Source organism: Cavia porcellus, unplaced genomic scaffold, assembly GCF_034190915.1.
Source record: "Cavia porcellus strain 051 isolate PalLab524CR breed Dunkin Hartley unplaced genomic scaffold, mCavPor4.1 scaffold_3, whole genome shotgun sequence".
Classification (NCBI taxonomy): domain Eukaryota; kingdom Metazoa; phylum Chordata; class Mammalia; order Rodentia; family Caviidae; genus Cavia; species Cavia porcellus.
Genome location: NW_026947486.1, coordinates 86,483,887 through 86,496,871, shown reverse-complemented (window position 1 = coordinate 86,496,871; position 12,985 = coordinate 86,483,887). Strand labels below are relative to the sequence as shown.

General features: G+C 33.7%; 1 protein-coding gene across 8 annotated transcripts in view; it reads left to right on the top strand.

Moving 5' to 3' along the window:
* Tenm1 (teneurin transmembrane protein 1) overlaps nucleotides 1–12,985 on the top strand; it is a 757,085-nt gene that overhangs the window by 443,260 nt on the left and 300,840 nt on the right. For all 8 annotated transcript variants that reach the window (XM_063246384.1, XM_063246382.1, XM_013147982.3 and 5 more), the window contains one exon: nucleotides 2,493–2,731. In XM_063246384.1, coding sequence (XP_063102454.1) covers nucleotides 2,493–2,731 — 239 coding nt within the window. The remainder of the gene's footprint in view (nucleotides 1–2,492; nucleotides 2,732–12,985) is intronic.

Sequence of the window (12,985 nt, the reverse complement as noted above, 5' to 3'; positions counted from 1 at the left end):
TGAAAGCATTGGCCTTGGACCAGTCTTTGCCTCACTGGTTACTAGCTGTTTAACCATAGAAGAGCTGCTTTACCCCTTTATGCATTTGTTTTTTCATCTGTAAAATGGTGATATTAATTATAATAAGATTGTTGCAAAAATAAGTGATATATTTTGAATTGTCTAGAATAGTGTTTGGCAAAAGCATTCAAATGTTATCCGTTATCAGTACTATGATAGTTATTAGGATTAATTATATGTTATGTATTAGTTACAATAGATAATTACTACCACTCCATTCTGCTAACCCTTTTTCAATCTCGGTTTAATCACCTCTAAGATTAGGACAGTAGTACCAGCTTCACACACATATGGAGATCAAATAAGTGCATATAAAGTGGCTAAATTGGTATGTGACCCTTTTTAGTGCTAAATAAATCACACTCACTTAAATTGAGCTAACTGTTCCTGTGATTAGCTCTGTCCAGTGAATTACTCACTTTCCTCCCATCAATCCTTTTGATCTTAGTTACAAAGTCAATGCAAGCATATGACAGAAAGTTCTGAAAATACCCCTCCCATCAAATCATAATGCAAATTATTATTTTTCCAAGAACATATCTATTTTTTTAAAAATTATATCCTATTGCCCTTAGTCTTTTAAGGCATGCTCATTCACTTAATAGTATTTTTAAACACATTTCCTAGTGAGCTGATTTTCTTTTAGAACACTGTTTATAATGATTGTACTATATTATGTATTTATAAATAATTGACAGTAAAATATCAGCTATAGTATTAGGCATTTAGATGGGCTGCTTTGCATATTATAAATAATATTGCAATGAATAGCTTCATACATAAGTTGTCATGGACATCATTTCCTGAGGACAAACTCCTATATGCATAATTATTGTGTACACAAATATTTATATATAAAATCTTTTGATGCATAAAGACAAATTGCCTTCCAGAAAGACTCCTAATTCTCAACTCTTCTCTGTAACACAGCCCTTTAAAACATCTTTAACCTCATGAGCTAGAGCAATATTTTATATTGTGGATCTTTTACATTAACGTGGGTGCAGGATTTTTAACTGTTTTCTTTTATCATATATGCTTTTTTCCCTTAAATACATATTTAAGCTTGAACTAAGTCTTAGAATCATCTTAATGATTTATGCATTTGGACGTTATGTTACACATATAAGGTAATGTTGGATTTTTATGCAGTAAAAGCTTTTTTTGTGTCATATACTCATGTGTAGCACTAAAATACACTTTGTTTAGCAATTAATTTTACTTCCCCAGACAATACTAGAGGAGATCAAGAACTTTGAGACGAGTGTGAGGTGGGTTCTGTTTCTAGCTCTAGCATTCAACTGCCAGGTGAATCTGGGCAAATTGTTGACCTCCTTAGTCCTGAATTATTTACAAGTACAATGAAGATACCAACATAAGTGTTTCATTAAAGTGAAGACTAAATTAACTAAATGAGTTAGTGAGCAATCGACACAGTATCTAGCACTCAGTGAGTATAAAGTTTATGCATAAAATACTTTTGATTTTGAGCATTCCGTCTCTGTGAATGCATCACTACTCTTTATGAAAGGTCCATATCATAATAATCATGAAACCATCAATAATCATCCCATAGTAATTCAAACATGGTAGCAACCTGACTGCATTTGTATGAATCTCTACAACTGATAAAAACAAAAAGTATGGTGGAAGAACTACAGAACAGTGGGTGTGTCTGGTAGTGGAGATAGCAGTTTACATAGAAAAGACTAGAAGGTACAATGAGAATGTTCCACAGCTTGTTATGGATTTAATTTGCACAGAGGATTGCATTTTTCAAATCTCACCAAATGTACCCTTAACATTGATCATGCATAAATTTTATTTTGACAAATCTATAAAAATACCCAATTAGATGATAAATTAAGTATAGTCACATGTCTAAACATATCAAACTAGATGATAAATTAAGTATAGTCAATTGTAGAATTAGTGAAATAAATATAGGTATTCTTTATAAATTTCTTTCAACTTAGCTATATGTTTGATAATGTTTATAAAACATTTGGTGAAAATATACCCATGAAAGCTTGTCTTTAAGCTTTCATAGGAAAATCTCAAACACTGATGTCTAACAAAAATGCCGACAATGCGTCTGTTTGTAAATCAGCTCTTGACAATCATAATTAAAGTAAGGTATATAATGGAGTATATAATAGAGTATAGTGGAGTATTAATACTCACCAGCCAGCAAGTCTTGGAACGCAAAATCTCTTAATTAAAGGTCTAAATAAGGAAAGTACAGAGAAACACCACAAAAGACAGTTTAGTTGCCTATTCAGTGTGTGAACATTTTGTTGTGCCCCTCCCAGTTCCTCTGAGCTCCTCAAAGCATGATTGTTTGAAGTCAGTTCAGTTTTGGTTTTGTTTATTTGTTTTGTAACTGGATGTGGTGTTTATAGTCCACACTTCTGCTGTTCTTTCCCCCACAGGCATTTCCTGTTCAAGCACGGATCTGGTTCCTCTGCTATCTTCAGTGCAGCCAGTCAAAACTACCCTCTGACGTCCAATACCGTGTACTCGCCCCCTCCCAGGCCACTTCCTCGAAGCACCTTTTCCAGACCTGCCTTCACCTTTAACAAACCTTATAGGTGCTGCAATTGGAAATGCACAGCCCTGAGCGCCACTGCCATAACAGTGACTTTGGCCTTGTTACTAGCTTACGTGATTGGTAAGACTGTTTCTCCATGCCTTCATTTTCTTTAATCAAAGTCTTGTTTTATTGTGGTGGGGTGAGGGTTTCTCTCTCAACTCTTGTATATACAAATCTGAAGCAAAGCTTCATGTTATAAATAACAAATAGATTTCTAATTAGGTTTTCTTTCGCTTCCTAACCTTAAATAGTGTGCAGAGAGTAAGGGATGCTATTTGAGAAGAAATATTTACACTGCCTAACCCAGACTTATTGATTGCAATTACTATAGTTAACCATTTTCCTTTCAATTAAAAAGTAGTTATGGTTTTCTCCTTAGAAGTCATAAGTGCTAATCTACAATAGGTTCTTACATTATAGATAAACAATAATGTTGCTACCAAATTCTCAGGTAGCAATTTCATTAAAGCAATAGTTATTTCGAAGCCATCAGAATATTCAAGACATAATTTTTTCTAGGAATTCAGAATTGTACACTGGAACCAAAAAAGTATACCTTTATTTTCACCAGTTAAAAAATTGTGCATATACTATGTTTGGAAATGCAAAGCAGAAAACAATTGTAAGATACTCTTTGCACATTTAAAAGAAATATTGCTTTTGTCCTTGAGTCACCCTCATTAAAGTCACTCTCCTTTAAAAGCAAATTGTATTGATTTTTCTGGTGGTACATTATTTTGACTGAATATTAATTTCTTTGCTTGAGTAACCACCGCAGTCTAAAATGTAAATTAATTTAAGAAACATGTACTTTGTGGTAGCTCTAGAAAAAAATCTATCCAGATATTTCACTAGTAACTTCTTTTTAAGTTTAAACTAGTTTCCCAATTGAGCAGAATGACCTACTAAGACCCAATGAATATGATTCTGAGAGGTAGATAGAGATTGAGACTTCCCTATCATTATAAATAATATACCATATTTAGTTGATTCCTGCTTATCTAAAGTGTCAACAATAAGAAAGTTCACATAACTTGTTTCTGGGGATGGTTATAAGACAGGGTGGTAAATACATATATGGTAGCAAAGTTACTGCCAATGTAAGCAGCATAACTTCTTAACTTCTGGTAATATTAATTATTCTCTTTCATGTATTGATCAAGCCATCTGGAAATATTTGAATACATTTTTTAACTATGGATAATATTACTATATAATGCCAAAAATGTACCTTTCATTGCAGGCATTTCATTATAAACTAATATTTGTGTTTACTTTCTTACCTGTAATGAGAAGTATTTCTGAAGGCACAGAAGAAGAGTTTAAAAAATTGCTGCAACTTAAACATGATTTTAATATGAAATCATTAAAAATGAGGAATAATTGGACAAGTTTAAATGCACTAAAAACCATAGTGTATTTTTTTTTTTGCAACTGGGAACTAAATCTAGGGGTTTCACATTGACCTACATCCCCAGGCCTTTTTAATTTTTTTTATATATATGAGACAGAGGTTTGCTAGGTTCCCTGAGCTAGACTCAAACTTATGACCCTCCTGCCTCAGCATGCAAGAGTGCTAGGATTATAGGCTTGTACAATCAGACCCAGTTGAGATTCTTTAAAATGTTCTTAATTCATTTTGAAACCATATTTTGTTTTGCAGATAATTTCCTCTTAACTGTTACTCTACAGAGAAACAGTATTTTAGGTGAAATCCTTAAACCATGGTATAAACAAATGCAGATAATAACAATCACTTTATTCCTGAGTTTGTACCATGTTCAAAACCGTATTTGTATTTATTACAAAAGCTATTTCTATATTAAAAATTATAGAGCTTATTCTGAGATCTGATTAACTGGATTGCATATTTATTTCATAAGTAAAAGTAATTTTCAAGGTTTGCCTTTATGAAGAGATAAGCAATGGCCTGCCAGTATAGAAATAAAATACTGTTATGAGCATAGACTTTCAAATTTGTAGTGCTTATTTTAAGTAGGTTACTTAAACTTTTCAGGTCTCCATTTCCTCATCTGTAAAATGGGTTTAAAATAGTCACTATAGCATAGGGTAGTTCTGAGAATTAAATGAGATAGTATAAGTGATGGCAAACATTTTAGAGACTAAGTGTCCAAACTGCAACTCCACAGCCACTTATTTATCTCCACTGCAATTGCCTACACTGCAATTAAACCTGAATACTGAGGTTTTAGTTTAAGAAAAAAATTAATGAGCGTTTGATGCTCTGCTGCTGGGAAAACTTGCTTTGCATGCTAACACAGAGGGTTCTGCATGCCCACTGTGACACATATGCCATAGGTTTACCATCACTTATATGACCAAAGCACTTGGAATACAACCTAAGATATATCAAATAGCCTATAGAAGTCAAATGGTATTACTTCTACTATCGCCACTGTTACTGCTATTCCTAGTAAAATTCACCAGTTCAGAGCTGGAAATTTAGCTCAGCGGCATAAGCGCCTGCCTTACAAGCAGGCAGTCTTGAGTTCAATCTCTGGTACCGATAAAAAGGAAAAAGACAAAAAACAAAATTCACCAGTTCTCAGGAATACACATTTTATTTCTGATTTTTAATTTTATTAACAAGCCCTGGCACACATCAGCCCTGCACACATCTAAGAAAAATGAATGATACTAAATAATTTGCTTGTATGAACTCATTTAATTCTCACAGTCTTTTTACAAACATGTATTAGTCCATGTTTGCAGTTCATACAGTTTACAAACATCTTGGGGAGTGGTTACACGTACCTATACAGCTTGTTTCTTTCTTTTTTTTTTAATCCCTTGTCTTCCCCGCCTCTTCCCTAGGTTCCCCTATTCCCTCTTTTGTACTTGTTGATGTCATTTCTTTTAACTCATGCTATGGCACACAGTGTTCACACTAATTGGGGTTTTTAGGTTCCTGTGGATAAACATCAGTATTATAAGGAAACCATAGTATAGCAAACAATAGATCCTATCACTAAGAAGTAAGAATCTTGGGCTTTCAGGGACAGCCTGCCAACTCTACAGCATACAGCCTTGATCATTAGGCGTTCTTGTCATTCTGGCACTCTACTAAATAAATCTACCAGCTGACCTTTTTGTTAAATTGTAAATGTAATTAGATATACCAGATTTCCATTAAATGGTGAACACAACTAGGATAGGTTAACTGCTTAGAGATATCGTTCGACATTTTTTACTGTGAATTTTAGATGCAGAGTTAGCAGACCAATGTTGGCACAGTAGGTTGAATGGGTTCAAAATGAGGAGTACAGCAAACACTGTAACTTTCTTCTAGGTTCTGTCATGATCTGGAAATTATGTGGCTTTGTATAAATCAGTGAAAATCTCTTCCTCGATTTGTCCTATCAGTGCCATTATTGCTGACCATTGCAGGATGGTAGAGTGAGAACTCATAAATACACATTCCAGTCAACGACACCACATAAGAACTGTAATATATAAGATGATTTTAAAATGACTTTCTGTGTTGGAAATAAAAAGCATTATATTTCAGAATATAAAACCATTTCAGTCTAGACTTCTGTTGAGTCTAAGTCATCTTTTTTTTTTCAATCCCCTTTGCAGTAGGTGCATAACCCAAGTAAAATCTTTCACTGAAACTATTTACTGCTTCTGTGTCCCGTGCAAATTCCTTTTGCTATTTCATTTTCCTCTATTATCCATTATACATAACCTTTAGTTACTAATAGCCATATGCTGTGCTGCCCTCAATCCACTAAGGGAAATCTCATCGATATCAATGGGACATCAATAGACATTCTGTGCATTATGGCTCTGTAAATGATCATTGCAAAGCAGTGGAAATCCAGTATGTGAAAAGCCAGAGCTGAGCTGTTCAGATAACCATTCCCATTCCCATGTCTACTCACCATACTTTTTGGATCAGCAAGAAAATAATTCCATTGAATAAGTTTCGAGGTCATAAAGGTAAAAAGAAGCACAGAGAGATGCTGATTATATGAAGATGTCATGGAATGCCTATTGTCATCCCTTCCCCATAAATCTATAATATTTTCCATCTGAATCAAAAGTTATGTCCTTATGCTTCATCTTCTCTGATATTTTGACATCAGTGATGCATCAGTGTCAGTCAGAAGCACATTTACTTGAATTTACAAATAAGCCATATGAAGTACTAGTCAGGAAGACAGATGATGATACACACGCAAGGCATCAAGAGAAGGTGAGGTTAAGGTGCTTTATCAATGGTTGTGCAGGGCAAAAACACAGAGTCTCTGGCAATCAGATACTTTGATCCAGTTTGCCAACAGTCAGCAGTCTGCGTAAGAGACAAGAGAAACTCACAGGACTATATTGTACCTGGAGTTAAATGGGTTGTTGCAGTGATTAAGTTGGGGAGCAGGAATTTCTTGCTCTCATACTCAATACCATCATTTAATTACATGACTAATCCTTTTAGTTTTCAACGAAATCAGTAGTGTCTCATACCACTGATAGTGTATGCAGATAGAGTTCAAACTGTAAAGATGGAAACGTTTAATTCTGTAAATTTTGAAAAGTATAATGTCTATACCTAAAAAACCTAGATAAAATGAATATAACCATACAAAATTTGGAAAGATAAAGCTGAGTCTTGTTCTGTGATCCAAAGTTTAGAGATAAAACTATTCAACAAGGCCAAGGGCCAATTCACATTGCTGCCTCCGTTCTAAATTTGAGGAACACTGATTTCAATGCTATCCTCTGTCTCTTTTGTATTAACTCAAACTGCCCCATAATCTGTGATTATTTTTTCAGTGAACTAAGAACATACCTAAAATAATAAAGTCAAATGAGAAGAGTGTATTCATCTTGCCAACTTCACAGAGAAAGTATATTTATCTCCCTATAGAAAGAAGAAGTGAAATGCAAGTGTATGTTCTAATTTTGGAAAATTCAAGAACTATACATTTTTAATGGAAAGAATACAAGTGAAACATGCTACCCAATGAATGCAGATGCACAGTGCCCCCTCACATAGTATTTGCTAAATATAGATATACATGCTTATTGCATATCATCTCTATGAATTACTGGAAACTTCATTCTGGTCTCTGTGCCTAAGTTTCCTCATCTACAAAATGGAAATATCACTAATACCTTCCTTAAGGGATTTTTTTTTATATAATTAAATGCCTAGAAGCACGTAAAGTAACCAGGACTTTGCTTAGCAGGTCTAAATAAAGATTAATGACTGTTAGTAGTGGAACAGGATTTTTATGAAGATTTTTAATTTAAACTGAGGTAATCATAATGAACATATAATTTATCTTAACATGAGCTGCTTTTGTTTTCTTTCCAAAATCACCAAAAAATAGTTTTTCAGAGCCTGGATATCTGTTTCATAACAAACCTCCAATAAGTTTGCTATTTCCTTCTGCCTGGTATAAAATAGCTGTCATTTTGCTTTCATTTTATTAATTTCCTTTTTCTGTAATATTATGACACTTAAAATAATGTTGTATTTCTCTCTGGAGGCCCCATCTAGTTTGAAAAACATTTTCATTAAAGTATATTATAGTTTATAACATTTAAGAAATGATTCAGCATAAAAAGTTTTATACTATTCTATAGAACATATCTATTCTTAGTGTCATGCTTAATAACCATTACTTCTTCCAGTTCATTGTCATAGGCCCAATCATAATAATATTGGCAGATTCTGTGTTAGAATTGACTTTTCTCCTATTCATGAACCTACCAAGTTGATAGCAATACCTTTAAGGAAAGATTTGCAAAAACATGGTCTAGCTTCAGTCTAATTGTATATCTGCCACCCATATGTTTATCACAATCCTTGTTTAATAAAAAAGATTTATATATACATCCTCTATCATCTTTTGACCCAATATGTTCCATAAGTTTTATTTCTACAACGTGTTAAGTGGTATTTTACATATCAGAAAAAGTATAAATCCAATCCAAATTAAACATACTAAAAGGAGAGGATGAAATCATGTCATACACAATTAATTTCAAGAACTATAATTAGCATCTGTTGTTCAGATTGAAAGCATTTTGATGAAAGAAAAATCCTGTACCTGTTTTTCCCTCAGAGCTCCAAGATGCTTCTATTTAACACAAGCTAAAAAGGCATAATTTCTTGAACAAACAAATAGCGCATACTTAACCCTTGTCTTGAGTCATGAAATTATTTTATTGTCCTAAGCAGTGGCAGTCACCTTACTAAGAACTTCTCATGCCAGACTATCTTAACCTGAGTAAGAAAATTTAAATGAATGTCTGTGAAATAGATAAATATCCACTGAAAGGCATACTGAAAGGGGCCTAGAGAACAGGTTTGTAATTTTGGATTTTGACACGCTTAAGAAATTTTGGAGCAGCACAAATTAATCTTGCAAATTCAAAAAAATTATCTCTCAATAAATCTATGGCTTTAAAATAAACAATGTAAATTCTCTTCCAGAAAGAAGAAATTTCATTCTCATCTAATAGTTTCTAGCTCACCAAAATATATAATATAGATAGATCAATTTGTTATGTGAATATTTTTAGATCTGTATTGCAAAAATTGTTAGGTTATATTTACTCTGACATGAATAAAAATAAGTTAAATTAGAAAAATGGCTTTTAAACAGATGTCAGACTAACCCATTTTAAACTTCAGAAATACAACATAATTTCTATGTAGGGCAGCCTACATAGGAATGGAGAGAGCCAATGTCACCAACGGAACGTCTGATTCATTGCAGTCAGCACTAAGAGGTGTCATCTCACAGAGCTAGGACTCATTCACTTGTGGTTCAGAAGTATGTCCTGCAAAAAAAGGGGAAATTCATGTTTCAACAAGTGAAAATATATCATAATACCCAAGGAAGAAAAAAAAAAGAAAGAAAGAAAGAAAGAAAGAAAGAAAGAAAGAAAGAAAGAAAGAAAGAAAGAAAGAAAAGTTTCAGAAGGCTGACAGGAAATGCAGATGTGTACCAAGCAAATCATGAAACATAATTTAAGCCATGGTAAGGAGCTTGGAATTTATTCCAAGAACAAGTAAGGAAACTTTTATGGCTTTTTATTAAGGCAAGTAAATTATTTGTTCAAATTTATATTTAGAAAAATCATTCTAATGGCAATATTGAAGTTGGGGTTGGCAGACAGAATGATGGAAGTTGTAAAATAGAAGCCATGAAAACAAATTAGGAGACTATAACTGTAACATAGGTGAATGACAGTGAAAACATAAACTTATGGGAAAGGACAAGGAGATGGGACTAGGAAGTATTTGAAGGATAAAACACTCTTAACTTAATAACTGATGAGATGCGGCAGGATAAAGAAAAATTGTCTGCTTCAGGAATTAGGAATATGGTGGCGTGCTATCCAAGGCAGAAAATGGGAGGAACAGATAAAACAGAAATATAAAAGACTACTGTATGGACAATTATATGCCAGAAAATTGGATAATATAAAAAATGGATTAATTCCCTAATGCATTTCACCTACTGGGTTGAATTGTGAAGAAATAAAAAATCTTAACAGACCAATAAAAAGTCTCCCATCAAAGAAAAGCAGAGAAACAGAAGACTTCAATCTTGAATCCTACCAAACACTGAAATACTAATACTGTGATCGTGGTGGTAAATATACTCTGCTAGTCCTTAAGTAGTTAAAGAGACAGATGTCTGTGTACCTCATAGAAATATTTGATTTTAGGTGAAATATCTTATGGCAGAGGAGAAAAGTATAAAGCACTATGAATATTCAGTGCTTTTCTGCACTATAATAGTACATGCTTGAATATTATTATATAGGATGCTACAGAGATGACATTAGCTAAGATTTACCATCACAAGAGACTGTGGGAGTATTTGAAAGCCAGATGGAACAAATGGATCCTTTCCTTATCATGCCTAAAACACAGTGTGTTCCAAGACTGAACAAACCCAAACAAAGCATTAGTAACGTTGGTTTCCCTTTCTCTCTGCTGTTATGTTTTCAGTTTGTTTCCTTGACCAAATCTGGCCCTGGTCTTAGTTAACATATAACTCTTGCTGTTAGGCAGCAATTCTTTTTACAATTGGTAAAATATTAAATGTAGAACCTGTCAAAAAAGAGAAGTCGTGTATTTTATAGATGACACTTTTTAAAAAATGATAAAATGAAGAAAATGGAACTCATTGATGGAGACATTGTTTGACCTAAAAGAAACATAATTCATTACTAGTATACATAGCAAACAAAACAATATAGCCCTGTTTTTATAGGCAATTATAATCTGCATGTCCTTAGTGATTAAGTAAGCAGGAAAAAAAAATAAAAATATTTATACTGCTCATTGACTATCTCATCAGCATTCTTGCTAATGAGACCAAGGGCATAATGAGCTCAGTTACTATATCAACCTGTTAGCTCTGCTCCCCTTCATTACTAAAGCTCACAATCTTAATCTCCCTTTTTTGCTACACTGCCCAAATCAGGAACCTACTCTTGCCTCTCTAAGGAAACTGAAATCAGAGATGAGTCTGGACCGTTATTGACTGTCATGCATAGAATTTAATAAATGCTGTCAAAAACTAAGAACTTAAATTGAAATTTTACATGAAAGTTACAATTTGCATGAAATTTCTGATTTCTCTTCAAAAGCAGAAAGATCTGGGATCACCAAGACCTTTATTCATCCAGTTACGTACACATTTATGCAGTACCTAATATGTGGCAAGCTTTATTCTAATCTTTAATACAACAGGGATAATATGACAATCACTGACTGGAGCCAAATAGGGGCTGCTCCCATTCTATCAGAATATCCAACCCATCTTCATTATTCCTGTACAGTATCTGTCTTACTTCCAGCTACCTATTTAAGCCTGTAACCATGTATTAAGTTATTCACACTAAAGTACACTTAGACGTGACACAGTTTAATATATGATGTCTTCCTTAGGTTGTTTGCATTTTATCAGAAAACATAATCTTGATCAACCTCACAACCTTGCACTTGCCACACAGGCGCTTTCCACTGAGCTAACCCCTGGGCCCAGAAAACAAAATCTTAAACCAAGAATGGCAAAACATTGATGTCATAACTTCCCTGTCCCACATCCCTAAAATATATAAGTAATCAAATGAAACAAGCTTTTCTACTCAGTCTGAGTTCTTTAATTAGAATTAGGTCAGAAGTTTAATTACATTTGCCATCACTACTTTAAGCCAAAGAAATCTAAGTGGAAGAATTACATGAAGAGCATTCAGAAAGTATACCAGAAAATAAAACACAGTATTAGTAAAACCGGCTCTATTCTTAGTTACAAATGATAGCCTTAACCATGGTCTACTTATATTCATGGAATTAAATAGAAAAAGCACAAGGCAGATAAAGTTGTATGATATACCCATCATTATAGATACATTTCCACTTGTACACAATATTCATGTGTATGTATCTTTGTATGTATTATATAAAAAGAAAAATATCAACAAATAGTGAACTGTGAGTTCCTCTAGGGAAGCACTGATCCCTTAAATCCAAATCTCTCCATCATCTCTTCAAATCAACAAAGAGATAATATCACACATTACCCATTTCAGTAGCATATCTAGGACACAGAGAATTCCACAAATTTTACACACAAGTAGAAAGATAAACACCCAAAAACTTTAAATTACTTAACAAGTAAAGAAGTAAACACTCAAATTAAGCAAAATTAGTTCTGCAGGCTGTGCCAGAACTGGAGTGCGATACTAAGCAGAAAAAGAAGTATAAGAGCTGGGGCCTAACTTACTGGAATTCTTTAAGTAATTTCCAGTAAGAAATCCCATCCTTGATGGGAACATCTTGAAAATAGATCTCAGACAGGGAGCATGAGGGCACTGACAGTTCCTAGAGAGCAGTGCTTTCAAATGCACATGACTAGCTTTACTGTCCTAGAGAAGGTTTAGCTAAGGTCATGGGGTTGCTACTTCAAAGAATTGTCTGTTGAGGACTTCTTACTCAAGAGAAAGGAGGAAGCAAGAGAGCATTGCAGGAAATAAAAGTGAATCAAAAATCAAAGGATAATCAATCTTCCTATCCAAAAGCATCACTATTTTTTTAAAAAGCAATTTAAAGAACTAGGAAATTGGGTAACCTAGTCCGTCACCCAAAATCCTCACTTCTCTCAACACGTAGTTCTTATTGCTAGCCTAGGGGAGTAAAGTATTTCAGAATGAATGCAAAAGGCACATAATATTCTAGCAAAATCTATAAGAAGAAAATAGAAAATAAAAACCGGTTACTTCATTTGATTAAAAACCCCTCCATGTAACCAATTCCAAAGCCGTAAAAAAGCAAGAACACAT